At 38.6% G+C, this 27,994-nt stretch overlaps 1 protein-coding gene and 1 long non-coding RNA gene across 12 annotated transcripts; one reads left to right on the top strand and one right to left on the bottom strand.

Annotated features, from left to right (window-relative positions):
- LOC113678940 (androglobin) lies at window positions 1–27,905 on the bottom strand. 11 transcript variants are annotated; one of them, XM_089214807.1, is made up of 36 exons: window positions 27,750–27,905; window positions 26,456–26,658; window positions 22,065–22,188; window positions 21,593–21,643; window positions 21,351–21,449; window positions 21,003–21,083; window positions 20,275–20,562; window positions 19,602–19,741; window positions 18,882–18,971; window positions 18,387–18,613; window positions 17,552–17,664; window positions 16,748–17,016; window positions 16,029–16,203; window positions 15,065–15,386; window positions 13,968–14,256; window positions 13,454–13,517; window positions 10,908–11,214; window positions 10,134–10,296; window positions 9,603–9,717; window positions 9,117–9,269; window positions 8,415–8,736; window positions 7,575–7,803; window positions 7,003–7,156; window positions 6,458–6,645; window positions 6,211–6,292; window positions 5,823–5,937; window positions 3,679–3,824; window positions 3,294–3,377; window positions 2,870–2,981; window positions 2,607–2,731; window positions 2,356–2,415; window positions 2,124–2,219; window positions 1,889–2,015; window positions 1,308–1,422; window positions 968–1,151; window positions 1–547 (listed from the first exon to the last, which is right to left on the bottom strand). In XM_089214807.1, the coding sequence occupies exons 2-36, from the start codon at window positions 26,629–26,631 to the stop codon at window positions 338–340; spliced, it is 5,595 nt and encodes a 1,864-aa protein (XP_089070933.1). In that variant the 5' UTR covers window positions 26,632–26,658; window positions 27,750–27,905; the 3' UTR covers window positions 1–337. The 11 variants fall into 11 exon arrangements, with proteins under 11 accessions (XP_089070933.1, XP_089070935.1, XP_089070934.1 ...); XM_089214809.1 differs by having other exon boundaries at window positions 3,294–3,374; XM_089214808.1 differs by having other exon boundaries at window positions 10,134–10,293.
- Window positions 24,467–27,762, top strand: LOC149041817 (uncharacterized). The gene is made up of 2 exons (XR_016189246.1): window positions 24,467–24,626; window positions 25,757–27,762. It is a non-coding gene; the product is annotated as an uncharacterized LOC149041817 (long non-coding RNA).
- Window positions 27,906–27,994: the final 89 nt, after the last annotated feature.

The following is a 27,994-nucleotide window of genomic DNA, read 5'->3' as shown; positions in this document are numbered from 1 at the left end:
TTAAAGGTAAAAAAAATAGAGAATGGCTGTTTTATTTCGTTACGAGTTCTTAATATTTTTATTATTTACACGAGAAAGCACCTGTACACAAAACTTGCTTATGTACAAAAATATTTTTCACACTGTACTCTACAATTCCAATAAATATAACATTTCAAAATGGAAACGCACGAATGGGAGAAAAGAAATAGGACAAGTAATAATTTGGGAATTCAACACAGCACGTTTCAAAAGGCGCTAAGACGAGCGGTTTGATGAAAACGTTTTCAACGGTCTTGGAACAGGAAATAAATATTGAGACGTAGAGATATTTAATTTCCCTACCAAGCAGCAATGCTTATTTTTTCTTTCCTTTGGCGGGACTTTTCCTTCCACCTTTAGCAGTAGAAGCACTCTTTCGACTCTTGCTCGGTGACGGAGATCGTTCTCTTTCTTTCGCAGCTTCAGCCGCCTGTGCTTCCTCTTTTTGTTTCTCTGCCTCTAGGAATTTCTGTCTGTACGCTTCCCGTCTCTGGTTCACCTCGCCCCGCCATTTGTCAGTAGCGGCCTAGTGAAATAAAGGAGCAAACGGATGAGGGATTGACGGGAAGGGGAGAAAGGGAGATAATGAAAACAAAATAAATAAAAACGGTAGGGCCGGGGAAAGAGACGGAGGTGAGATGGAGGGAGGCTGGGGCGAAGGAGCGAACGAAAGGAGCGAGAAAGATGAAAAAGAGATAGAAAGGAATAAGATGGGAAAGGAAGAGAGGACAGATATAGAGGCAGGAGAGAGGGAGTTAGTGGGAAGGAGAATAAATGATGAATAAGGAAGGACACTGGGTAAAAACACAAGATGGGAAGAATTACAGGTTACCTGACACAAAAAAGAGAAGAAAGAGGCGGAATGAAAAAAGGAAATGGTTGAGGCAGCGAACAAGTATAAAGCACGTAAAATGAAAAAATAATTTTAAAAGAATTCAGATTGTACCTGTAGTTCTTCAGCTTCCTGTAACTGTCTCTCTTTAGCAGTGTTCCTGTCCAGTCTATCCTGTTCTCTCCTGTTTTCAACTTCTTTACGCTGAGTTTTAAAAGCTTGCAGTGTTTCTTTTCTTTCCAGCAGCCTTCTTTCTATTTCTTCCTCGTCTAACAACACGGGAACCCCGCCTCGTGACCTGGAAAAGAAAACGAGCGGGTTAAGCTACACTATGACTTGTGGTGTTTTCTTCTAGCCCGATGTAGAGTGGAGAAAAATGAAACAAAACAAAGTAACATCCACTATTTCATAATAATAGAATAAACTCGAGGAAACAAAACACTACAGATCTTACCTGATGGTCTTAGGTTCAGAAAGCGGCTGGAGAATATGATCCGGCTCCTTAGGGGGTGGTACTAAGGTCAATTCTCCTTGATCTGACTCAGACTGCACTGGTGACGTCACTGTCACTGAAATGAGATGAGAAACGGGAAACTGAGGAGCTGTCATAGGTGGTAATACTCTTTGAGCCAATAAATCTCGTTGTAAAATAACTGACACACAACTAGCGCCCTGATTGGTTAAAAGTCTCGTTAGAAAATACCTGACGTACTACGAGCTCCCTGATTGGTCAAAAGTCTCGTTAGAAAATAACTGACATACTACGAGCTCCCTGATTGGTCAAAAGTCTATAATTTATTGCACCAGTAAACTCATAGAAGTTCATTTCATAAAAGCAATAGACAGCACATTCTATTGGTTTCCCAGTGTAATAACCCACGTTGGGACGTTGGGAGAGCTAGAGAAAACTTTGTAAATCACTCGCCTAATTTACAAATGTTTCTCGTTTTTTTCCAACCGATCCTGCGTTGAGTATAGCGCCAGTAAACCGAAAGATAGCGCGGTCTATTGCTCAAATATACACAGTGAACTCACGTATTTCACTGGAAGCTGTAACATCTTTCTCTTCTTGTTGTTCCTCGTCGCCGTTTTCTTCCTCGATTGCGTCTTTTTCCACCTTAACCATGTGTTCGTTCAAAAACTTTTGACGGCTTTGTTGGGCCTTAGGAAGTAACAGAAAATATTCTTCAAAAATCATCATAGACCTTGAAAACATTCTGAGTGTTGTAACTGATATTTTGAAATTTTTCTTGAGTGATGCGTGCACTACCTTCGCCGCTCTGCCCGGTTCAGCGGCTTCCCAAGCTAGCTTCATGGCCTTTATTTCATCTTGCCTTTCTGTGTCCTTCTTGACCTCAATCTCTTCCTGTACACAACAAAGCAGCAAACACATCAATTCCAGTTTATAATAACATAACGATAACCTTAATCAGTGCACCATACTTTTGATTATAAACACTGCAGCAAATAAACAAAAGGAGACAAAACCACGTAAAACTTACAGCACTCGCATCAGAAACGATTCTGAGTGTCCAGTTTGGTTTGCTAGAATCGAATTGTTGCTGTAAAAAAAAATTGAAGTTAATGAATTACTCTGAGAAATTAATAAACAAACAAACAAACAAACAAACAAACGCTCAAAGTTACGATCTATTTACCACCTCTATTTATCTTCACAAACGTCCTTTATTCAAGGATGGGTGTCTCTAAATCGTAAAATGTGAGCTTTTCCTAATACACCTATCCAATTTACCTGTGATGATGGTCTTGATCCAGCTTGTCCCTTACTTGACCGACTTTCTTTTCCTTCCTTGTTTTTCTTGCCTTTGGACACACTTGCAGACAGTTTATCTCCGCGAGGCGCGCTTTCCGTAGGGACTAAATATAATAATAAAATGCATTGAAAAAAAGCTTTACTACTCCTCATTGCTTGGGTTGCCTGCACTAGATATCAAGTACAACGAAATAACTATACCCGAAGGCAAAACGGTTTAAAACCCAAAAACGCAGAAATACCTTCTACGTCTAGTCTGTCAAGGCTCTTGATCAAGGCAACAAAATCCCAAGCACTCTTGGACAAAGGCCAACTGTCGCGTAAGACCTGGGCTTGAATTATATACTTGTGTATCTGAAACAAAAGTAAAAGGAATAAGCCCTATGTGCTTTTGCTTTACAGCAACGCAGCTAACTGTTTGTGATACGCATATGGGGAAAAAAAGTGAATTGGCACCATAGCTTCAGACCAAAAAATGGGAGTCGAATTTGTTTAGTAACCTAAAGTGATATTTTATCTTTGATAAAGCCATCGTTGGAGTGGTTTAATGTTCTGTGGACCACACAGATTACAAGACAAACGCAAGTCATCGCGTGGTAAGGATAATTTGTATCTTGAAGATGGAGGTAACTGGCGACCTTTGATAAATGTACTTAAACCACGAACCTTGATTTCAGGCTCCGTATCTTCGGTGTCTTCGTCTTCTTTGTCTTCGGAGTCGTCGCAAAGGAGAGGACGAGAGCCTTTCTGCTAAAAGGAAAAGAAAAGTGTTCAAATTAAGTTCAAGTTCACAGCCGCTGGAAATAAACTTACGACAGCATCATCTGTCCCTGACTCCGAGGCGTTCGTCGCCGTCACAGAATTGTTTTTAGAAGTTGTGTAAAGATGTTGTTGTAAGAATCTGGTTTTGCTTTTTGTTTATCTCATTCGATGCAACAACAAGAACTGCCAGTACTCACGGTATGTTCGAGAATTCAACATTAAAAAGATTCTATGGAACGTCACATATCAGCTGAAATGTCTGCACGAATTTGGGCGCCAGGTCACTCACCGATGATCCAGGCCGTGAGGAGTTACTGGACTCCTTCCCGCTCTTCTTACCACCCTTCCCTTGCATGGGAGAGGCTGCTGCTTTGCGGCTTCCTGACGGAGGTCTCTTGGCCGAGCGGGGGTGGGACGAGGTAGGAGGGCGCGAACCTGGAAAAACCAACAAATAAGCTTATTAACATCGTGGTCTCGTCTCTAACTGGTTCAGATCTAAGATGCCAACATTCCAGTCGGAGTGGTCGCTATCTGGGAAAAAGGACATTTAGGTGTAGATTGCAAAAGAACGACTGGTTTAAGAAGAAACAATTTTAAGCAATATTGTTGTTTATTACACCGCTGGCAGCGCCCGTGGGCAATATGAAGCGAATCCTAAGTGTTGATTGGCTAAGCGAGCGGGCAAGATGGGTTTACCTGCCAGTACGGGATTGCCCCCTTTGATCCCGCACATGAAAATATTGAATTAATACTACGTTGGCTATTCTTGGACAATGTCAGCGATGGAGACGCAAAAAGCGGCAGAAGACAGTCCAAAAAAAAGAAAACAAAAACGACTCGTGTGAATTTATTGTGGTACAAAGATAGTTGGCTTTCTTTTCCGGCTCTAGAAATAAACAAGTCATTCTTAACTCTTAATAAAGCGAAATCCTTTTGAAATAATAATACCTTTACTGACCAAGCGTAAGGTCAAGATGTCAGGATATTAGCCTTTTTTTCCGGTCAATATCTAGCCATCTTACCTTCACGCTTGGTCAATAACACGTAATTATTGTTTTTTTAGAGGGCACGGTAACGAATCTTGCAATCTGATTGGTTCTTTACCCGGTCAGTATTTTCCTATCTCTGCCCACGGGCCACGGTAACGCTTTCGTGAGTCGCCGAGTACATCCCAACTTTCGTTGTCATTTTTCATAAATATACCTCGTTTTCCGGCTGGGCAGTATTTTTAAGCAAACACGTCGGTCACTACCTCAAGCCGATAAATAACTTATGAATCCTCTCTTTTCTCTCTATAAAATCACTTTGGTTGACAGAAAAATATTGGTTTCAGAATGAATTTGTATAAACAATAGTGTCATTACGTTGGTTGACAAGCGGCCTACAACCTGCTGCTATTAATTTTAATCGTTCACAAAAAGTACCCAGAAAGTTGGAACGTGAGGTATTTGGTTACAGTTAAACTGAACGATGGAACTTTCATTCATTTAATATCTGAATTTTCTCGAGCAATTTGTTCATAGTGAAAGAGCGGGCGAAGTTTTAATTTAAGTTCTACAACAAATATACGCTCCTGGTGAGTCTTTCCAATTCCGTTCAATTTGGACATTTGTACCTTAAATTGCACAACAGAAATTGAAGGAATTTTTTGAGAAAAGGCTGCACTACATTCCCTTGTGTCTCGTTGGAGTGTGCCGTTCGAATTTAGTTTTTGTGAAGGAAAGATCAGAGTTAAACACGCCATTACAGCAAACAAACGAGCAAACTCTCACAACTTCAAAATAAAAAGATTGAATTTACTCACAATTAATTTCCTCGCCGTTTATTTAATAAACAGAGGTAAATCTTCGTACATGAATGAATCGTCGATGAGAGTGAATAATAGTTTCCGTCAGATCATTAACTGATTTTGAAGAAAACATTTTCGTGACAGTCCTTGCCAAACTAGTTCTGTTGGTTTTCAAATGTTCCTTCGCTTTTCTTTTTCTTGCGCGCTCTCTAATTGACAGGTGTCGGATTGTGACAGATACTTGTAAAAATAATGTTTCAAAGTTTGTTTGGAAGCCTTTTAAATCACCTTTATCGTTACGGAAATGAAAATGTTTCGCTGAGGCATCTCTCTTAAATTTGCATCACCTCTATTTAACTACCATTTACCCACTCAAAAATTTTTCAGTTTATGGAAGATCTTGCCGTATTTACGGCCATAAATCATTCGGGTTCTTTCGGAAAGAATTTCGTCAAGTTTAAAAACAATAAATATGTTATTTACCGGCTAAGGGTCGGTCCGTATGGTGAAAAACTGTGACCTCGGTCTTGAAAATGCTGCCCTCGGCCTACGGCCTCGGGCAGTATTTTCAAGACCTCGGTCACAGTTTTTCACCATACGGACCTCCCAGCCGGCAAATAACATATATATATTTACTTTCTTACCTCGTTTTTGTTTTTCATCTTCATCGCCTGTACGGTCGCGGTAAAAAGTAAAAGCAGGGATGACTGCGTGACTCTTTCCGGTCGTGCTACATACCTCCTGTTCATGATCCAAAATCTTTACAAAAAAAATAAAAAAGTAAATGAAAGCGTTTGTAACCCGCCTGGTGGTCAAATGAAAAAAATAAGTCATGGAACATTCGGATCAATGTCAGTTTCTGAACAACGACGCACCTACCCCTCCCCTAACCCATTATTGACCCTAATTTGTTATTAGTTGACTGTTGTGTGGTTAAGGGAGGGGTAGGTGCGCAGTTGCTCAGATACTGGCATAGGGCCCAGCGTTCTGCTCTCTTTTCCAGGGAAGGGAAATGATTCCTCGTCATTTTACCTGTAGCTTGATGTACACGTCTGGTTTAGACGTCCCTAGCTGCAAGCTAGCCATGTGATCCTCCTGTACCTTGACTGTGTACCTAGCGCAGCGTACAGAAAATTACTTAGCACCTTAGGAAATGGAAAGCACGTTAGGAAATGTATAGAGAACAGTGCGGAGAATGTGCATACTGGTGTTAGGATGTAGTACAGGGTTAAGAGTCAAAACACAGGTACTGACTGAAGAATTTCATCTACCATCTAACCTGAAAATGATGCTGTATTTGTTTGGAATATAATAATCTCTAATCTCTTTGGTGACAAAGTGACTGTTCACCCCCTCTCGTCCAGGGTAGGGTAAGGGTTCTGTGGAACCGATCACGCGCAAACGAAACTTTCCCGCCGGGAGAATAGCGTTTGGCGTTCTTGCTTCAGCCACAAACGTGTAACCACGCTGATGAAACAAAAGAAAATCAATGACATCAAAAGGTAACATTTGAGCACCATTGAAAACACTAAATAAGCATCAAGTAAGCAGCGATGTCGGGTCAATCAGTAACGCCGAGAGCTTCTCTTGTCTCTACAGGCATCACAAAACAATCACAACCTTACAGAGAGATGTTTTTTCCGTCTTCTCGAGATTGTGGGACAAAGAGAAAATTCTGAGCCCCCATGAAGAGTCGAACCCGAGAGCTTCAGATTCCGATCTCGGACGCTCTTCCACTGAGCTAAAAACTCTCTTTGGGGAGCTAGGCTACTCTCTCCCTCTCTCTTTCTCTCTCTGTATAAAATAGTTGACAGAATAAGTTACCTTATTCTTCTTTAGGTTGTTGGGTGCAACTTTCTGAAAGACCCTGGTCAGTTCTTCCCCCGAGTCATTGTCTACAACCCGCAACAAACATGTCGGTAAGGTAACGTACAGTTTAGGGACCATGAGCACTAGTTCATCAACGAAGAACACTTCCCTAAAAAAAAAATTCCACAAAAAAAATACTAATTGCGTCCAAATATTCCCACAAAATATTCGCCTATCTTATCTCAATGAATTTTCCAATTGCATTATTTGGAAAATTAATGCGATTGTGGCAGATGTGTCTAGATGCGATCTTGACTGACGAAATTTAGGTTGTCACACGTACAAAAGGCAACTACGGCACTGATAATAAAATTAAGAAGCAATTTCACTCGGAGAAATTTGGAAATTTTCCTTCGAGTAACGTCCTTTTACACTAAGTGCCCTTTCCGAAAGAAATTCCCGCAACGTCTCCGGTCCATTCCAATCTTCTCAATCCTCAGCCATCCTCGCATAATTTTAGAGATTCTCTACCCTAATATAAAGTCACAAAACAAAACCGAAATAAAAAGCAAGGCCTTTTTTCTTACCTAAAAACCACAAACCAAGACTGGGGAGGCTGCTCAGGATACCCCCCGTTGTAGTCAGAGTACGCCACGCGACTCCACTCATCTTTGAAGAAAGGAAACAAAGGGAACAGTTCTGAATCCCGTTTGAACATGAACCTGAAGATCTGAATGGCAAAGCTCTCCAAGTTAGGTTCGATAACACCCCAAGCTTTGGACAGAAGCTCCCATACTTTTTGGTGCTCGTCGGTACCTGTGAGGAAAATTTGGAAAATTAGTAACCTCGAGAGATGACAAAGTGATGCGTCCTAGCTCAAAGGTAAAAATTGTTACGAAACATCTCTACAGAAATAATTTTTTGGGGAGTTCGACCATCAGTCATGATCCATTAGCAACGATTAAGATGTGTGAGTAACCGCACAAAACAATTTAAACAACTGAGGAGAATAGGAAGTGGTGTGGGTAGCTTTCTCCGTTATCCGAAAGATTGCTTATTCGTCAATTGACTCTGAGTGCACGAACCTTTACCAGGTTTACCAACTGTTGGAGTGGGCTTCAAAAAGTTCAAGTTGCCAAGTAGAACTATTGAAGATGGACTCAGTTGCTTTCTTGCCCATACTCACACAGAACTTGTTTTTTCCCGCCGCGAATGAATCGTCAGATTTTACCTTGTCTTTGTAGCTTTCCAGCACAGGCACTCGGCTAAAATTTTCTCGTTCGCCTGTTTCATATTCGTCCTCGTCCTTACTGATAATCTCTCATCCTAACCTTTACTAGTGGCCACCCATTACACTACAAAGGCTCAATCACTTCATCGCTGTTTTCTCTGGTACATTGTTAAAAACTTAAGCGCACCACACCAACCTTTTACGTATGCTCGTGCCAGTTTTCGAAGGAAATAACCCCTGAAAGCGGCCTGGATCTTAGTAGCAGCGCCTTCCTCTTCACTGTTTGATGTGCGATCTACCCAAGTGGGAGGTACTGCACCAGCACTCTTAACGGCCCGCTTCTTTGTCATTGAACCGATCCTCGTGATCTCCGCTGCTGACAAGGGCCTGTGGCCGACTCGCTGATGCAAGCAGAGAGAGGCTTGGAACTGAAAAGCTTTCCATGCAAAGTGCATTGGTAAATCGTAAGAATCGGCGAGATAGAATCTGACACTCTTCAGAAGACACCTCATAAAAACCTGATGAAAATATGTACATGTCGGTGAATACAAAATGAATAAATCAGTAAATTTAGTGTATGCACACTCCACGATCTTACAGATTCAAGCAATGTGATTGGTTCGCTATCTCGTTCCGATGAACATTCTCCACTCTCTGGCGGGTTAATAATACGTGTTTTGAAACCAAAAACTCAATGGCTGAGAAAGACATGCAATTATTAGGTGTGTGGCTCAACGGAGACTAGGAAGCACCTCGCAAGTTCATTCCACATCCTGTCATTTCGTTTCTATCGTAACGCATCATAAAGCTTTTAACAGAAACATTGTATCCCAGCGTATCCTGCACGGACGTATTCCAAAGTGTAGTATTAAATGTGCAATCAATAACCTCACCGTACCTTGTAATGCCTATCTTGAATGTCTTTCGTCTGATCCTTAAGTCCAAGATCCAAGTCAAACTTCCTGTCAGCAGGAGGATCAGCAAATGATCCAACAAGGCTGCTAACTGAGTGAAACACATTCATGGCGTGCTCCAGGAAACGACAACTTTCCTAGCAGAAAAAAAACATGAGGTGTGTCACCACTTGTCAGCCAGGTTTCCCCGGCTGATTGCAAAAACAGTCATACTATAGGGCGTATTTAATAACGTTTAAAGAAACGAATTTTTCTTCTTCCTTTAACAACAAAATAAGAACATCACTAACCAGGTTGTCAACCTTAAGGTATAAACATCTTCTTACACCTAGTTCCACACTTAATTTCCGAGTCGAGATTTAACTCTAGACAAGAGAGTATAATATCGTTCATAATATCTTGCTCTGGATGTGCTACAAATATAGGTCTGATGGACACGTGTAAGACATTGATTAGTTCTATACACGTACCTTTGTGAGACAAGTCATTACTGTGTCTTCGTCGCCATAAACAAATGGCGTCTGTGAAGCCATTTCCACGTGATAACCGTGAGGGGCTTGGACAAGAAATCTTAACACGTGACGCCTACAAAGATAGAACGTGAGAAAAACGTAATAAGAAGTTGTGTTTCCTGTTATTTCATTTGCGGCTTCGAAACCTTTTCCTCTTGCTCTAATTTTCCATAAATTCCTAGAGAAGAGCGAAACTAATAACTAAAATCCCGCTCCTATGAGATTATGAGATATCTGTACAGCGTCCCTGTGTTTGATCAATCGGTTTTAAATTCCACGTGCAAATTCCCCCCTTCCCCCCCCCCCCCGAAAAAAAAGGAAAACCCAGCAAGGATCTCTGTACAATAGATTGTAATCATGAAACCTTTTGCTGAAGATTCCAGACCTATCGCATCACAGGGGAAAGCTGAGCTAGCGAGAGAGACCGAAAAGGTTGAAATCTTCTTTGATTCAATATACGCAAGCTCCGCCAATTTCATTCCAACCTACCCTGGCGGTAGAACAAGGACAGCTGCCTTGGTGCCTGAAGTGCGAATGCGTAGAATTGGCTGACCCGTCACCAGGCTCTTCCAAGAGTACGGTTCCGCAACGAGTAAGCCTGGGGTGGGTGGTACAGGTTTCTCCTCAACCTGAGCTGCTTCCCTTGGATCTGCTAAAAACAGAGAACAGAAACAATCGACTTGGTAACACAGAAACATTGGTTTACACCACGCAGGTAGGTTCCCACGCTCACAGCTTAAAATGATCATCAATCCTATTTCACAATATTTGGATTAAGAACCTTTGTCATACCTCGAAAAAAAAACTGTTCACCAAAAAATTGGAGTACTTTTCAGTAACATGAACGAAGAATCATCACAAATAGGTTTTACGCTGCTGCCAATAATGGATTTTTCGGGGAACATTTGGGTTGTTTCAGACAAGTTTAAAAAAGTCACGTTCAGATGTTTATGATAAGCGGCTTTCGTTCCATTTTGTATGTTTCTGCTGTTAAATGACCATTACTATGATTCACAGAAGGTTTGGCTTTCACCCTCCTTCACGTTACTGAATGGCGCATCTACACGTCGAAATAACTTCTACACGATGATATTGGTTTAAATGTTGCTATAATACAATATAAGCCCTGAATCCAAAGAACCTACCTCAGCTTACTGTAAAACACTTGGTTGACGTAAATAGGCGACAACTTGCGAACTACATTTACATTTAAGTGTAGATTGGATGACAATGAAACACAAAGCTCTACTGTTCAGTTCTCACCTGTTACTATGCTATTAGAATCCTTTTCCTTTTCCTTTTCCTTATCTCTCTCTCTGATAACGGGCTGCGGTGGATCAAGCCACCTAGAGAACGCAGTGAAGCTTACCACAATTTCGATGGGTTTCAGACTGTCAACAAACAGGAACGGTGGGGGTGGGTCTTGATTTTGACTTAGTCCCCCAAACGAACCGTGATATGGTGACGGACTGAGCCCTGTGGCCTTCCCAGGTGCAGGCGTAGTTGCTGTGACTGACGAGGCTGGTATCAGGCCTGACTTTTTACTAACATGACTGGTCATTGCAACATTCTGGAAGTTAACAAGATTTAGGCCAGAAATGAAAATAGTTTACAGAGATAAGCTTCACAAGGAGGTGTGTGCTGGATTTTGTTGGTTCCCAGTGCGAAGGTTTGAGGGAAACATGGAAAGCGTAAGGGCAATAGTCAAATTTTACAAAGACGTCAAACTTCCCGGTTCAAGAAAAACGCAAAATGCCTCGCCCACGACCTAATTGCAGCCAGGGCTTGAACCTTCAGCTCTTTTGAACCAGAATCTTGCGTGTTAGGTGGCCATTGAGACAACACGTCTTGCTCATATTAGAAAAGTGGAGTAATTGTGAAACCTCTAATGATCCTCTTTGTCCAAAATGTTAAGGCGGAGTTAGAAATATTATAACGAGCGTGGTTACACGTGCAGAACGAAGCAATCTAACAGTGCTTAATGGAAAAATTAAATGAAATTAGGTGGACGAGAAGGAATAAGGTGAATTTGTGATAATTTTGTTGTTGATCAAAAACTCACAGATAGCAACGACATTTCACTTTCTTGTCTTTTAAGCCTACGTCCCATAACAGAGGACATCTTCCTTTCAGATGTCACGGAATTGTGATGATGTTGGTGATGATGATGAACATTAATAGGAATGAAAACCCAGCTCTGACAATAATTCATGCATTAGTATGTATCAATTAGTATGTTTTACTTGTATCACTTGTATCTATTTTCTTTAGTTTAACTCTTTGACACTATCTACAATGATAGGCGTGTTAGGATCGTCGGGGAAAGAGTAGCTCAACATGCTGATGGGTTATAGAGACAAACAGGACACTAAATGAGGGTAAAACAGTTACGGTATCAACACTAAGCACGATAACCTCACTCTAATAACCGATACACCACGTTTGAAATAAGAAACACCGTCATAACAAAAACAACAGAACTGAAGATAAGTGCATATGTTGTATTAGTTTTAGGGAAGCATTTAAAAATTACTCGGTCACCAACAGCCAAACTGCACAAACATTTGGCAACAAGGGAGAAGTAGGCAGCTGCCATAATCAAAGGCAATCAAAAGATGGATTTGTATTTAAAGACCACAGCTGCAGCAGAATAAGGTGTTCAAATGTAATGTCAATTTAAAAGGATTCGGTTTGAAAGTTTTCAGGTGCAGCTTAAGACAAACATAGCACCAGAAATGTAAAGTACAATGACACAGTGAAAGCCAGTTTGGTGACAAGCAGAAGGGAATCACCATGTTGAAAAAGAACGATATAGAGAACGATAAAAGAGATATAAAGGTGAAAAAGATCATTTTGCTTTTAAAAGATCAGTAAGAAATCCCAGTTGAAAACGGCGACAAGCAGAAAAGACATGAGCAAAGCAATAGAAGATACATGTACCTCTAAAGGGCTTGAGTAAGTTATTTCCACTTCTGAGATTAAAGATTGGTTTAGAGATGAACACTTATCAATGAGAGAGAAAGAAACAAACATATTGTTAGAGACTTCTAATGTTACATATGTTAAAAAAGTTAAAGGTTATCTTTGGGATATTGTTAGTCAGACGCTGAGTAGTTCTGATTTAAATGACAGCTATTTTTTTTAAAATTTTGACTTCGCCCTGATAATCAAATAGCCTACCCTAAAGTTACGTTGAAAGAAGTAGAAAGAAAATGGAAAGATCAAATGGTACTGCAGCAAGATAAGTCCTGCAGGTAAAGGCTTTCTTTTTATCACGGGGAGGGGACTCTTTTAACTCACTGACATTCAAGAGTGAGTGGCATCTAATTTCTCCTCATAACATCCCCCATGAATCGAACATTAGGGTCATGAGAATAAAGGAAATGATCATCAGCTAAAGAAGCTCTTGATTATTGAACAAATTCTCCTTGTCAACACCTCAGGAAATGTATAGAGAACAGTATGGAGAATATGCATACTGATGTTGGGGCGGAAATAGCTAGATAGTGTACGGATTAGAACCGAGGAATAAACTCAGTCCTTTAACATGATTGAATCAGGACAGAGAGTAGATTAGGAACGAAGGAATCACTGAGCAATCACATATATTGATAAAAGAAGAGAGACATTGCAGTTGTAGACATCCATTGACATACTGATCCATGGAAATTCATTGTAAAGAAAACAGACAGAGAAAAAGGAAGGAAGGAGAGAAGAAAGGAAAAAAAAAAGGCCTGACGGTCGCAACTGTGTATATATCATTGTATCAGTAGGAAATACTACAAACCACGCTAAGAACTATTCCTCACCTTTAATTCAGAATTTCCTTTGCAATAATTGTACGTGTTAGGTTTGTGGAATATGTACAAATGCCTGCAAAAAGTCAAAAATAATTTTAAAAAAAACACAATTAATACATATACAGGAAAGGGCATATTTCTTCGTTTTCAAGTCACATGAACTAAGGCGATAGAGTGCTTTTTCAATTCAGCGTCGAAAAACCAAAACCAAAGTCATCCTGGCGACCAATCAGAATTAAGGCATACATCATCATTGGCCAATTAGAAGTCAAAGTGAAAAAAAAGCAAACTGCTTGAGGCGCGGGAAAACGCGAATGACCAAGTCGTGGTTGGTTTTTAGTTTTGCATCTGATTGGTTGAAAATATACCACGAGCTTTTTGGACCAATCACAGAGCAAACGAAGTAAAATCAAAGCAATCACGGATTACCTTCGACACAAATTGAAAATTGCCGTAATTAGTTATTACCAGTGGATTGAAAGAGTGCCATCAACACATGCCATGCCTTGTAAGATTTACCGACCTAAAACATTTGCAAAAATCGGCGTACTCCATCCAGATTTTCTTGTCTTTGTTAATGTTCTCTTTAACCTTATCGCCATCCTCAGTCTTATCTCCTTCAGTTTTGTCATCAGTTGTTTCTCCATCAGTGCCATCAGCAGGCACTTTGTCTCCCTCAGCCACAGAACCAGGCAAATCAAGCACGGGCAGTTCATCTACGCGAATGGCCTCTACTTTGTGCGACGAGTCTCTTTCTAGTTCGATCTTCACTCCTTTTTCCACTCGTGACATTCGTCTCGTCTCAGGCGGCGCTAAAAGGTAAGCCATTGACATTATATGACTGTATAAACAAACGTTAAAATACGTTTAAAAGTGATCATTTCAGCATGCTGAACTCTGGATCAGAAGTACAAATAGATTAAAACGGAATATACAACTGAAAGTAAATAGGTCAGTCAGTAAGTAACGTAGACTGAGTAAAAGTCTTTATTAAGCACTCTAAACAACAAACGTGTTTAGTTACAATGATATGAAATCAGCAAGTATAAAACTAATAAACTAACTAAATTACTAACTGAATAACTAATAAGAGAACAAACATCTATTAATAAAGGTCCTTTTGAAACGTTCAGTTCTGACAAGCGGGAGAATATAATTATGGCGCCTCTTACGTAGCGTATCCATTGTTCGCTCTGGTGGCAAAAGGTCATCTAAAGCTGTTGGAAAATCGCTGTCGGTGATCTTGGCCCACAACTTCTTATCTTTTAGAATAATAATATTTTCAATCGAAAAAAGCTCTTTACAGTAGCCAAGCTTAAAAGCTCTCTTGAACAGCCTGTCTATGCGACTCAGATACTTATGATAAGTATCAGTATCAGTATCAGTCAGTATAGAGTAATTATGAATGTGTTGGTGTTATGTTGTATTGATACATATTATTATTAATTAAAAGCAAAAATTAGTCGTAACTAGATGAGAAAGTACAAGTGTACTTATCTTCAGTATTTAATTTTTGTATGTAAGTAACTTGAAAAATAAAACGGAGAAAACGACGAAAACGACGAAAACAACAACAACCAAAAATAAAACCAAACAAACAAAGTAACAAAAAGCACTTACTTTTGATCAAATCTCCGGGTTTTTCCATCCTTGACATTCTTCGACTTGACTTGGGTGACAGACCACCCGACTTAGTTCTCTCTGGTTTGTCCACAACACTCAGTTTGCTACCACTTCTACTTTTATCACTCTTGTCAGGACTTTTTAGCAACTTATCTTTCTCTCCTTTGTCACTCTTTGCTGATTTTTCTCTCTCTTTTGATTTAGTAGAATCCTTGGTACTTGGACGGTCTCGAAGGCTTTCACGGCTCTCTTTGCTTTCTTGATCTGGCTTGAGTTCATCGTTTTCTAGTCTTGGCGTTGAAGTCTTGGACTTTTCGTCCTTAATGAATAGATCGGAAAAAAATACGAATCTGTGATCATGTACACAAAGATAAATGCAAGAGTTTTATCATAAGCCGGTCTAACGCCGCCTATAAAACCTCTTACCGCCGTCTGTTTAGCCTGCAAACTGGCTCTCGCGTTTGGGTTTCACCTTCGGCTCCTGTACAAGCATAGCGACCTATTGTTGTACACCGTCGGCAGCCGTTTAGGGAAAAAGTTATTGAGATCCCTGTACATGTAATGGTGAATACGTACAATATTTGCTCTACTTTCTAGGAGTTACAGTACTTTTACTTATCTTTATAAAACACTGTTATTGAAGCGCTTTAACTGCTAAATACAATTCTCTCATCACACATTTTTCAGTGGTCAGTTTAATGTCACTTTAACATCAACTTCTCTAATTTATAAAATCAAAGAGAGGGGAGCTACAGAGTAGATCGATGTTAGAAGATACTCACACATGTGGTGACACAAGGCCTGCATGCAGAGCTTTTTAATTATGGCTGTGGGAAAAGAATAACCTGCCAAAAAGTGCCATAAGAATTCTGGTGGCATTTCATTTTGCGTTTATCTTTTTCTATAGGATCTAATCTGCACAGATCAAGGACTGTGGTATAGGACATGAATTCTGTAGTACCTCTTTAACAGCGGCACCATCATCACTAAGCCCTTCTCTCTTTTCACCTGAAGTCTTCTCAGCGACATCCTCACCCTCCCCACCCTCTGTCTTTTCTCCATTGTCTTTATCGCCTTCTTCAAGTATCTCACCCATTGGCTTCTCAGGACGATATTTTAACCACCTCACAGGGGTCCTGAAAAGCAACAAGAAGTTTTGCAGTTTTAAAAGCGACTTGCTTTCTTGTCTGTGTAATAAAATAATACAAAATGACGAGAAGATATGAGTGTTTCATGGTTCAATTTTCACCTCTAAGTGACCACTCGATGTTTTATGTACGGTGTAATATTTCTTTCAGTCTACTATAATCATTTGTATCAAATGACCTGTACGCTTTCATTCAAAAACGTTAGACAAATATCTCCGTATGAGAGGCGTAGGCGATGCCGTAAGCGATGCCGTACGCAGGGACGGAAAAATGCGAATAGACTCGCTAGATGCGAGTTGAAAAAAGAAAAAAAAATGAGAAAGAGCGACGGTAACATGATACAGTGCTTATTGAATGAATCAAGTCATGCCGAACGGGACAATGATTGGCCCTCGGTCGATCATAGTACAAGAATCTCGCCGCGCTCAGCCCGTACGTCATGACCTTGAGCCAAACATTTTCCCGTTCAGTTTTCCCATTCACTTAAAAAGTACAAAGAGAGCTGAACAAGATAAATCTGATTCCTACATACTTTGCTCTGCTGACAGGTATGGGGCTGACTTTGTGATTAAGAAAGGGAGATACAACTTCTAAGAACTGTGGATCCTTGGGAGGTTCTGGTGGAGTCAGCGCTGGCTCCACGGGCTGCTTCTTCTTCTTCTGCCGAATAAGCTTCCATCGAGGGATCTGAACTGGAGGCGGAGGAGGAACCAAGGGGCAGTCCCTCACTGTCGTCAACAAGACAGGGTGTGGGTGGTTATGTGACAAACCAGATTGTCGCAGTTTCTCAGATGCATCAGCCTCAAGAGGAGACAACAAAATTTTCTGTTAATAAAGGCAAACACTCAACCTTGCTCTCAAGGAATTTTTTACAACATACAAATTTTTAAGTGTGGTGTACATAAGAGCAACCAATCTCTAAATTTGATTACTACCAGCAAAAAGACCAAAAGATCCGCTGGAAACAGAAAGGAGAAATAATCTAAAAGTCCTCTCAAGATGTGTCATAAATTACCATTCTTGACTAATGAACGTTTCTGATTTCATCTCAGGGTTGGTAACATTTTGTTGTGGGGTACATGTACCGATGCACCTCAAAAAGTTCTCTACCACCCTTACTGGAGTGATTGATTAAGCTGCAAACAAACAAACCTAACAAGTACATATGGTGTGCTGTGAGTGATCATAATAAGCATGTCAGAAAATTATTGAATATTTGGAAGCGAGTAACAGAAATACGACTTGCGTTGCCAATGTAAGTAAGTTTAGTGTTTAAATAAAGTTACTGACAAAAATGAATTGTATGTTCTTATGCAGCAGACCGCCACGTACTTACCATTTCTTTAAGAACAGAATGTCTCATTGGCATATTGGGTGGATGGGAATAACTGGCAAAAATCACAAACTCTGGCTCCTTTGGTACGTCAACAAGATTTGCAGCTGGAGTGGCTGGAACAAAATAATATAGTGATCCATCAATTCAATTGCAGATAGCATGCTGGTGGCCACCTTGGAAGTGATTAATTTACATATGGATTCAACAAAAAATTTCACTGTTGAGTTGAATTAATTGAATTTGTCGATTTTAATAAAAAAAAATTTCATGTCTGTGAAGAAAGGTGTAACAAAATCAGCAAAAATTAATGGAGAATGACTCCGTGGCATGCTGTGAAGAAGAAGTCCACTCTCTCTCCCAAATTCATGACATTTATACAAACTATTTTCATTTTCCTTTCAATTGATGGAAAAACGAATACTGCCAACTATACAATTAATTGGGTACCACAGCATAACATCAGTTTTATCCAATCACAAAAGAAAATGTAAAAACTCATGCTTTTTTAACCCTTTAACTCCCATGAGTGACCAACACAGAATTTCTCCTTACAATATCAATACAATATCAACCAGGTAAGTGATGAGAATTAAGAAAAATATCAATTTGGAGATAATTAGTTGATTCAATAGTAAATTCTCTGAACTAACATGATAAGAATAATATGGTTGACAGAAAGGAGAATTTCAAATTTGATCTGGGAGTTAAAGGATTAATGGTGATGTGAAATTTTCTAGGTGACATAATTTGGTCTTTTCAATAAACTTTTGAGATGCCAAATATTTATTAGCATGTACAGAGCATTATCTATCAAAGTTACAAAAAGCCAGCAAACCTTTGTCTTTCTCCTTCTCCTTCTCTTTCTTTTCTTTCTCTCTCTCAACTTTCTCAGGGACTTGACTTTTCTCAGACTTTGTGGATTTTCTTTCCTTGTCTCTGTCGTCCTTTTTTCTGCATTCTGTGGCATGTTGTTTCTTTTCCTCTGGTGGTGGAGTGTTCTCAAGTTTCCAGCGAGGCAATGTTTGGAGTAGCAGTTTCCAGATTTCACCAGTATGACCACACCTTGGGGACACAAAAACCAAAGACATTTTGCAATTTTTCTCATGCACACCAGCCTACATCCATGCTTAGTATCTCAGTTTTCTTTCTTGCTGAAACAATTTTGATGAGATTAACAGAACTTATCTTTTAATCTCTCACTTCAAGGCATCCCCTATTAACAAGCATACCCAAAGCTGCATTAAGTCTAGGCTCACAGTTCTGAATTGATAGAGCATGAAAATGTATTTGCTCAGCACACACATGTAGCAAGAGCTGAAAAGCTTGTTACCTCAGTGGAATAATCTCTGGCATCCACCCTGTGAGGGCATGAACCACAGTGAAGTCACCAAACTCACAAGCATTATAACCACCAGCATAACTAAAGAGAAAACAAAAAAAAAAAGACATACTTAGGAATTTGAACTTCATTTAAAAGCATTACTTAGAGAGTGGTTTAAATTGTTTAAATTTCTTGATTTTCAATTGCTTCTTAATTGTAACTTCCATGTTTCATGCAAGCTGCAACTGTTTAGGTCACCATGGAAAAAGATATATTTTGGTTATTAAATTTGCAGCAAAATTTGCCACTTTGGCAACCTGTGCTGGGTGGTCAGACATGTAACAAGAGATAATGTTTTCCTTCACAATGTTTACAGGATATGGTTACAGTTGGATAGGCTTTTGCCAAGAACACTTATTATGTCTTGTCATTGTCTTTTGTAAAATATTGCTTCCTCCTTAGTTGTGCAAATACTGTGCTTAAGAGTGTCTCAAAAATCTTAAAAAAGGATTGCTGGCCATACTGCCTATATTCAAAGATTGGTATAGTGTCACGAGGGATTCAATTAATGTAACGTCATTATGGCATAAAGTGTTTTTTTGATGAATACAATCTTCCTCCTACAGTAACAACCCTATTTCATCATTTCAAGTCACCAAAAAGTGACTTTGGAAAAACTTGGGTTACACTGTAGGAGTACCAAACTAATAAGAGAGAAATCATGCTTACTCTAATGAAGCCACTTTAATGAGAGCTTTTGACAGTAACATGGGCCATAATTCATGCTCATTAGGTGAAGCAGGTAACATAAGTTTGCCATCCTCATCAAAGGGCATCCAGTCATCAACTGTTACTTTCCGCCAAGTACCCTAAAAAACCCATCACATTCCAATAGTCACTTAAATGTTCTTTTAAAAGAAAATGAAATATAATTACACAATCAAAAGGGCAAAAAGAACTGATAGTGACCAATGAGAAAAAAGAATTATAACAACTCTTGCAAGGTCTACACGATTAATGCTTCACACATTGAACATGCCTTACCATTCTTTAACTTTTGTTTATGGACTGCAACTTTATCTTAGTTTGAATCATACAGGGGCAAAAAAAAAAAAGAATAGAGTGTAGCCAACTTAAGCTAAATGTATCCTCACAGGACACATTTGGTCAATAATACATTTAAATATCAAATTAACAAATCCTCACAACAAAGAATTTTGCAATGGCAGGAACAAAGCAAGCAATTATGCTTATACATACACCTGTGCGAGAGGACTATCTTCCAGAGTTATGCAAGGGCAGTATCCTATCAGAACACACAACCATAAATGTTTTATCTTGAAGAGAAGTGAAGAGCCACCTTCATGTAATAAAATTCAATATGACAGAAGTGTTAACTCACCATCCAGAATATTCTAACACAGTACTTCCCTCCAGGGTTATAAACAGGAAGAGGACTGCCTTTAGTTTTCTCTTTCGGCCAAATGTGATTCCATGGTTTCCATGTGTTGTCTTCTAACAGAGCATCTTTGTCTTTCTCTCCTCTGTCTTTATCCTTCTCCTTGTCCCTCTCTTTATCAGCTTTGTTGCTCTCCTTGGTATCTTTAGCACCTTTGACAGTCTCTATTGGGTCTACTTTAAAATGAAGTTTCCATAAGCACATCACCTGACCTATGATACATCGAAGCAGCTGCAAAAACACAGTCTGTGTCAGAATCATTTACTACTGACAATAAATGATCTCACTCTTTTAGAGTGTATATTACATTTATTTGATACATTTACCTGTAAATACCTGTATGATAATCATAGACGGGGAGGATATCCACGCCAAGAATATGACGAGCCACAGAAATTGAAAAGGGCCAAGGTTCAAGAAGCCCATGAACCAAAACAAGCAAAGGAACTCTAATAAATCCAAGGTTTATTTTAAGGAGGATCAAGAGGGTGGAGGAAAGTTTCAACACCAAGAAACAAACATTTCTTATTGAATAAGGGGTATGAATCACCAGGGCCCAACTACTGTACTTTCTGGCAAGTACAGTGTAATAAGTATATACCATTAGTTACATGTAGGTGCAACGATCAATCACAGTTCCACTGAAAAGTAAACAAGGATTGGTATCATACCTCACTGTTAGTCAAATGATCATTCACTGAAAGCAAATCTATCTCCTCTGCCAGACTTTTCGGATCAACAACAACTGGTGACTGAAGTGGTAAATAAAGGAAACATTTTATTGACAGTGTTTTATTTCAGTTCTTGAAGGTGTTAAAATAAGCATAATCTGCATGAGAATTTTCAGCAATTGAAATGACTTCAAAAGATACATGCCAAGACCAAGAAATCATAGAAAGACACCATACTAGACTACATTTAGGCCAACACAACATGGCTTGATTGTTTTTGCACAAAAATCTATAACTGAATGACTGATGTGTACCTTTTCCAACATAAACTCAAAACATAATGTGTACCTTTTCCAACATAAACTCAACAGGTTTCTTCCAGTGATCCACATAAGACTTAATTGAAGATGGTAAATCTATCCTTCCTTCAGGATCCTCGTAAGGATGCTGTGAAAGGCATTTAGGTAGTAGTTGTTAGTGGAATATAAACCTTTGAATGCACTAAAGTGATGTATAATTCTCTAGTTAATATATATTCATCTTAAAGACAGGTGAAATGTTTTGTGTTAAAACTAAAATAATTTCCTTACTAGATTTGGACTTTTGCCCTTTTCTTTTTCTTTTGGTTTGTGTGATGTATCCTGAAAAATAATAAAGGAAAAAAAATAAGGGCGATTTGATTTACATTAATCCAGTAGCTCTACTGGTAGTATCAGCCTTATATTTCAATATTATACAGGGTGAGATTGTAGTCAGTTCCAATGGATTGTCTGGGCAGTAAGTGATGATTGAATTATGTTTGATAAAATCTGGTTGGTTTTTCAGTCTACAGAATTGATATCTAAATGAATAAGGTAAAAGACTTCAAAATAATAATGCAAAAGTACTCTAAAGTTAATATCATAACCGAATTGCCACAGATCACCCTTAAAGTCCTACAAGTTTACAACATTACGGTACACTGTCTTTGCAATTTTTTCTTCATTTGTAAAGCACATTAGACTGTAGATTTAGCACAGATGTTATTCAGATGTCTTGTAAGTATAGTCATTTTTCAAGTACCCATTTTTCCTGACCAATATCTTGTTCTGTCCACTCAGGCCAGATGACAATGGGCGCTTTGGCCTTTTTGCCTTTTTCATCTTTTTCATTCAGTGATCCTACCACACTAGGTGCCACTGACTGCCTATAGAAAAAACAATGCACATCACATTGTAAGAGAAACTGGTATTATAAAAGTTAATCAAACATGAAAGGACAAAGTAACTGTGCCTCATACACTTTGTTAATAACCAATTCTAGCACTGTGGGGAACAATGTAATTTGTGACAATATTATTCAAGACTCTCATTTCTTAAATTCCCATTGTTCAAGTTGTTTGAATTATGTACATGTCTTAGATAAAAGTATCCAACAAGCTACAATGTACAGTAATCCAGTAAGTTGTTAGAAAGAACTACATGGATGGTAAGTACCGAATCCTGTCTTGCCAATACATACAACTACATGATTGTACATACATGTACATATAAAAATAAATATATTTTAACCCTACGATACCAAAGAAGCAATGCTGTTACACCTTCGTAATTTAGTGCTCCCAGGATTAAGCATATGACTCATCTTGTCCACAAAAACTTCTTTCACTGTATCAAACAACAGTTCTTGTTTGTTACAGTAGAACTTAGGGACAGTCAGACTCAACAAATTGCAAATAAAAATATCATCTGACTGTAGACTTCTCAACAAGGTGTCTTAGCAACCCAACTATTCCAAAATCAAATGAAAAAATGTTGACAAAAGGCAAATTTACATATGATGGCTTCAAAACTTGATGTAAAACAGATTAGTTACTATGAAGAATAATTGAGGATCTACTCTCAAGATCTACCACTTTTTGGCTTTTGGTAAGGTTAGTATGTTGAGATTCACGAATTGCATTTCAAAAACAAGCTGAAGAGGGATTCCAACATCTTATAATTCACTGCATGATGAAACTAATTGAGAAAACTTGTAATCAGATAATGTCAAGATTAACCAGCCATGTGTAACAATTATTCACCAAAGGCAAAGTGAGTAATCCCCTAGATGAAGTCAAAGAGATTATTCCACACTATTATCTTTTCCTTTGGCAAATAATTAAATGTCCAGTATAATTGCTCAGTTGCTTTCAAATTCTGTTTAAATTCATTTCGGGATTGAAACCATTCTGTAAATAAAGAAAGCTTTGCACATATTTTGCTCTAACTGTTTTGATTACTTGTATCATGCCTGTTTCCACTAGAATTAGGTAAGTTCATTTATTATAACTAAATACAGCAGCAAAAAAATTGTGTTACCCCAAACTTAATGGTATTTTTTGTGCTCTTCAAAATTGAATTTTCTGCTATTGCATTTATCACTTCCTCTGAAACACTGACAAGTTAAATAGAAGGCAGCCGTTGTGAAATTCAGTGTCCCTGTTATAGTCACCTCACACAAAGTAATTATGGCAAGGTATGATGCAATCCTCAACCAATCAGAGCATGTGAATTTATAATTATCTGAGTAATTATACCAGAGGCCAGATAAGAAGTTCTTAATTCTTAGAGCATCTAACAAGAACTGTAGAGTACAGAAAATCCATTGCTCTGTACAGAAAATCCATCTCTCTGTTCAATTATGGCAATAATGTATACATAAATTTTTATAGTATCAATACTGAGCATCAGTTACATTATGAAAAAAATCTTCTAACACATTGTACATGACAAGGCATGCATGCAGGTATACATGTTCAAGCCATACATGGCCATTGTGCTGATAAACTAACCCAAATTTCAATGTACAAGAAGTTCACTTCACCTTAAATTAATTAACAACATCACTGAAAAGGATTATTAATTTCTCTGTGTATAAAAGTACAATAACTCTCTGTTGGTCTAACTCAATTATGAAATAACTTGAAAAAGGAAATTATAGGCCTAGAAAACAATGCAAAATCATTTGGGAATTGAAATAACTTGAAATTATACTGAATTAATGCTCAGGATTATGTTTGCAAGGCTTCTCAAACATCAACAGTAACTACAACCAGAGAAACTGCAACATAGTGTAAGGTTTTTACAAACTAAACAATGGAAAATTAGAGAGAGATGTGTACAGCTTTAAAGGCTCTTTATGATAAAAAGTTAATCATTCTTCCCTAAGTCATTCTGAATGAATGATTAGAAAATTGTGACATTAGGAAAAATTATGCAGATCTGTTTTTAAGAATTCACTCTAATCACCCATGTATGTAAATGAAGTGTGTTTGTTTGTATTGTGCCAAGGCTTCAAAAGTAAACAATGATATTCTAAAAGGGCTTTTGCAAAAGATATCCAGCCTTTGTTATTGGTAGCAAAAATAAATATGCCAATTTTGACAGCAAATTGAAATTATGTCAAACCAAATATTATTACAGCCATGTGGCAATAAACGAGTTAATTTCGAAAATGAACACACATATTACAAATGAAAAGCTGTAAAGGCTCTGAAAGACATACAGAAGTATAAAAAACAACTGGATCAAAAGAAACGTACAATTATTACTTTTGTCTCTGAGATTCGCAGGGTCCTAAAAGTTAAACATCGATATAGTCCCGGTAAGTTAAAAATGATTGAAGGTAATGTGGTCCTTTATATTCACGAGGCAAAAACCGCTTGTCGAATTCATAATTTAATCGATTCGTGCAGCTCATTCTATCTATCGTAAGAGATTAAGTATTGAGAAAGACAATCGGTTGATCGATTCCAAAAACCAGATCCCATGCATGGATAGCTGTAACAGATTTTACATCTCACGTGAATATTTCGCACGCAAAGAAATGAATCCAGCTAACTCAAGCAGGTGTTGCATGTTCCTGTGTGTATTGAAACAGTAGAAAAGAAAAAATTTCTTCAACTTGCCTAAATTTGGCGGAGGATACCGTGGCGAGTCTCAAATCCTTCCACTGAGATCCTCGTGAACTCATCTTTCGCGAAATTTAGAAGGGGAACCAGTGACCTCACATTCAACTTATTGCTATCACAACAACAGACGAGCTTGTTTGCAAGCTTAATATCCCGTTGCCTTTAGTTGACAGCACTTATTTGTTAACGTGCCAAATTGTGTTAGGATCGCGCGCAATACGATGGTCTTTTTGTCTTATTTCATTTCACTATTGTTCTCATGGAAACCATCCCGGAGAGTTTTACCACAAGGAACCTAATACCTCAAAGTCACAACCTATAATTAGTGCTGAACGTCACAAAACGTTATCTGCCTCAATATTGCATTCAGGAAACAAGATGAAATACAGTTAAGAACATACTCGCATTTCTAACGTTGTTTTTTGTCATGGACCAACGATTGTAAGCTCAAAGTAAAGCTGTGTAGGAGCTCATTATTTATGTGTGAAATCCCGGTGAGACTCTCATAAATTGACTTGATTTCTTTGTTTTCAAAGGGAAAAGGCGAGATACCTTTGGTAGAATATTATTTCAAAATGCAGTGAAAGTAAAGGCTGAAAATAAATAACAACATTCGGCCGAAAACTCTTTAAAATAATCAGGTTGTGTATCTTGATGAGATGAACCGAAAATATCACAGTCTCTGACTAACTTACACCAAACCTGTTTCAACTATCTACAAATGCTCCAAGCTACCTAAACTCTTGATGTAATGAAAACTTTATCCATAGTTATACTTCTATATAACTTAGACTTCTATGTTAAATATATATTTACAATCTAGGTCGAGAATTGTCCAAGATGTCCGCATGGATCAAGTTTGAAGGTCATGTCATTTTCAACGCGAAGTTTGCCGGGCATCGAGTCAAAACAGAAATAAATTTCCTTACTCTGGAATGGTTCTGGCAGCAGAGGCAACTCTCTCTTTGGATTCTTTCTTCTTCATTGCCTTAGAGGCCATACTTATCCAAATTTTCAAGTATTTTGTATTTTGAACAAAAGTTGATCTTCGACAAAGCAAAGCTTTGTTGTCACGTCAACCGATGATACTCTCCTCAGTACCACTCAGCCAAGTTAAACGCGCTGGATTGTGTTCCGCAATAGGGGTTGGGGTCGGATAGGTAGAAGCAAAATCACCAGTGTAGCCTTCTTCTTAATCCTTCTTATCCTTGAATTTCGAGGAAACTTTGAAAAGTATAATGGAAATGAAAACTGGAAAAAAATGAAATGTTATTTTTTCGGTTTTTTCAGATTCCCAGTAGCTGAGTAGCTACAGGGGCTCCTAGTAGCTACACATGGTTCAAGGCGGAGGCTTCCGCTTCTTGTAATTAATATTTACAAAAAAGGAAAAAAATTTGGCGTCAATTACCCTTTAAATCACGTTTTTCATCATGTAAAATAATCGTAAGACACATCATGTGAAAACAAATGAAATGAAACACCCACTGAGGGGTGTTTCTCATGTCCCTTAATGACTACTTACGGTGTCTTCTTAGTCGGTGACGGAGAGTCGCCACTAGTCTTAAGCTTCCATTGCGACAGTCGACTTTTGAGCACCTTTGTTCTCAGCACTTCTGAATGTAGGTTGCTTATCGCGGAGCCCGATCTTGGTGATACGGCTGACGAACGGGGACTGGTCGGAGTAAATCGGGCATCCATGCTGGCTTAAACGACAGCAGAAGAGCTCTGTGATGGATTTTCAGAAAAATATTGATTAAATCAAATCTAATAAGGATCCAAGTAGATTAGGGCTTAGTCCGGTACATTTAGCTTCAAGAGATAGCACTAATGCTACTCTCCCAAGATGGGATGGTAGGCAGTCAAAGGGTGACCTCTCGCCGCCCCCCCCCCCCCTCCCGTTTTGTCAGGTTTCCCTGGCAACACGCCGGTACTCAATCATGTATTCCTGGGTGGTTAGAGGACGGAAAGATTCTGTTTCTCGTCCAAGAGCACAAAAATATGTATGGCCAGGGCTCGAATTGCAATCCATCGAACTAAGTCTGGAGCGCAAGCCCCAAAAATAATAATCTAAAATTCATTTTAGGAATTGAAATGACGAAGAACTTTATGGGTACGGCCATATTTGTAACGAAAAAAACAAATGCGCTTTGTGAAGACGAGTCATTTGCTTAATTTGGCTTTAAATTTAATTTCAAGGCTATCAACGAAATTAGACTGAGAATTAAAAACATACAGATCAAAAATAGGATAACTGATGTCACATTTCTTTGATCATCAAGAATTCATTTCAGTCTGAATGTGAATCAGTCTACTTTAGTTTTGGAAACGCTAGACGAAGAATCAAACTTTGAACATTATTCGCTGGTCTTCCTTGAAATAGTTGGATTAAGGAAAAAAAAAATATATATATATATTTAATTTTACCTTTGAGACAGTGCGATGTTTCTGGGGACTTGCAGCGTTTCTTTAACGAAGACAGCAAATAACCTAAGCGCATTCAGTGTACGTTGTTGACTAATTTAAAGTTCTTAATGTTATGATTGTAATAAATTTTCGTCGTAACATGTATCTTATACTGATTCAAGGATCAATTTATGAAAAATGAATTTAAGTATCGACGAAAATCATCTTTAAGAAGTTCATCACACACTGCTAACTTAAACCAACATATCTTTCCTTCTTCGTTTTGTTATTCATTGCGAGAGTTCTCGGTAACTTACAATTAGTGTAGCATCATGACGACTAGTATCGCACCGATGATGGGTTGTATCGGATCGCATTTCTTTTAGTTTAGTGAATAAAAATAAAAGTCTTACTTTGCTTCTCCAAGATGCGTTATCAAGATGCCACTTCGAATGCACTGTTGGAAGTCCTCGACTCTTCAAACTTCGTGCATAATATTTTCATGCGGGCATAATTAAACCACTTCTTATATTAAACAGATTGTGTAACAAGTCTTCCAAAGTTTCCCCCAGCTGCGGTGTCAAATGATTTTCAATGGCATTAAACCACCTGCTGATAACTAAATATGGTTTAAGCCTTAGAATTGGCGCATAGTGGA

The sequence above is a fragment of the Pocillopora damicornis genome, chromosome 8, assembly GCF_964200805.1.
Source record: "Pocillopora damicornis chromosome 8, jaPocDami1.2, whole genome shotgun sequence".
In the NCBI taxonomy this organism is placed as follows: Eukaryota; Metazoa; Cnidaria; class Anthozoa; order Scleractinia; family Pocilloporidae; genus Pocillopora; species Pocillopora damicornis.
The sequence above is the reverse complement of the archived record's forward strand: the minus strand, read 5'-3'. Positions and strand labels throughout refer to the sequence as shown.

What these genes read in the sequence shown, in the direction of transcription:
- LOC113678940 (XM_089214807.1), bottom strand. Translation starts at nt 26,631, where the DNA reads ATGGATGCCCGATTTACTCCGACCAGTCCCCGTTCGTCAGCCGTATCA. An exon ending in TTGAGTTTATGTTGGAAAAG is followed by an intron (nt 21,084 to 21,350) that starts GTACACATTATG and finishes TTACCACTTCAG; the next exon opens with TCACCAGTTGTTGTTGATCC. An exon ending in TCTTGGTTTGTGGTTTTTAG is followed by an intron (nt 7,157 to 7,574) that starts GTAAGAAAAAAG and finishes TTTTTTTTTTAG; the next exon opens with GGAAGTGTTCTTCGTTGATG.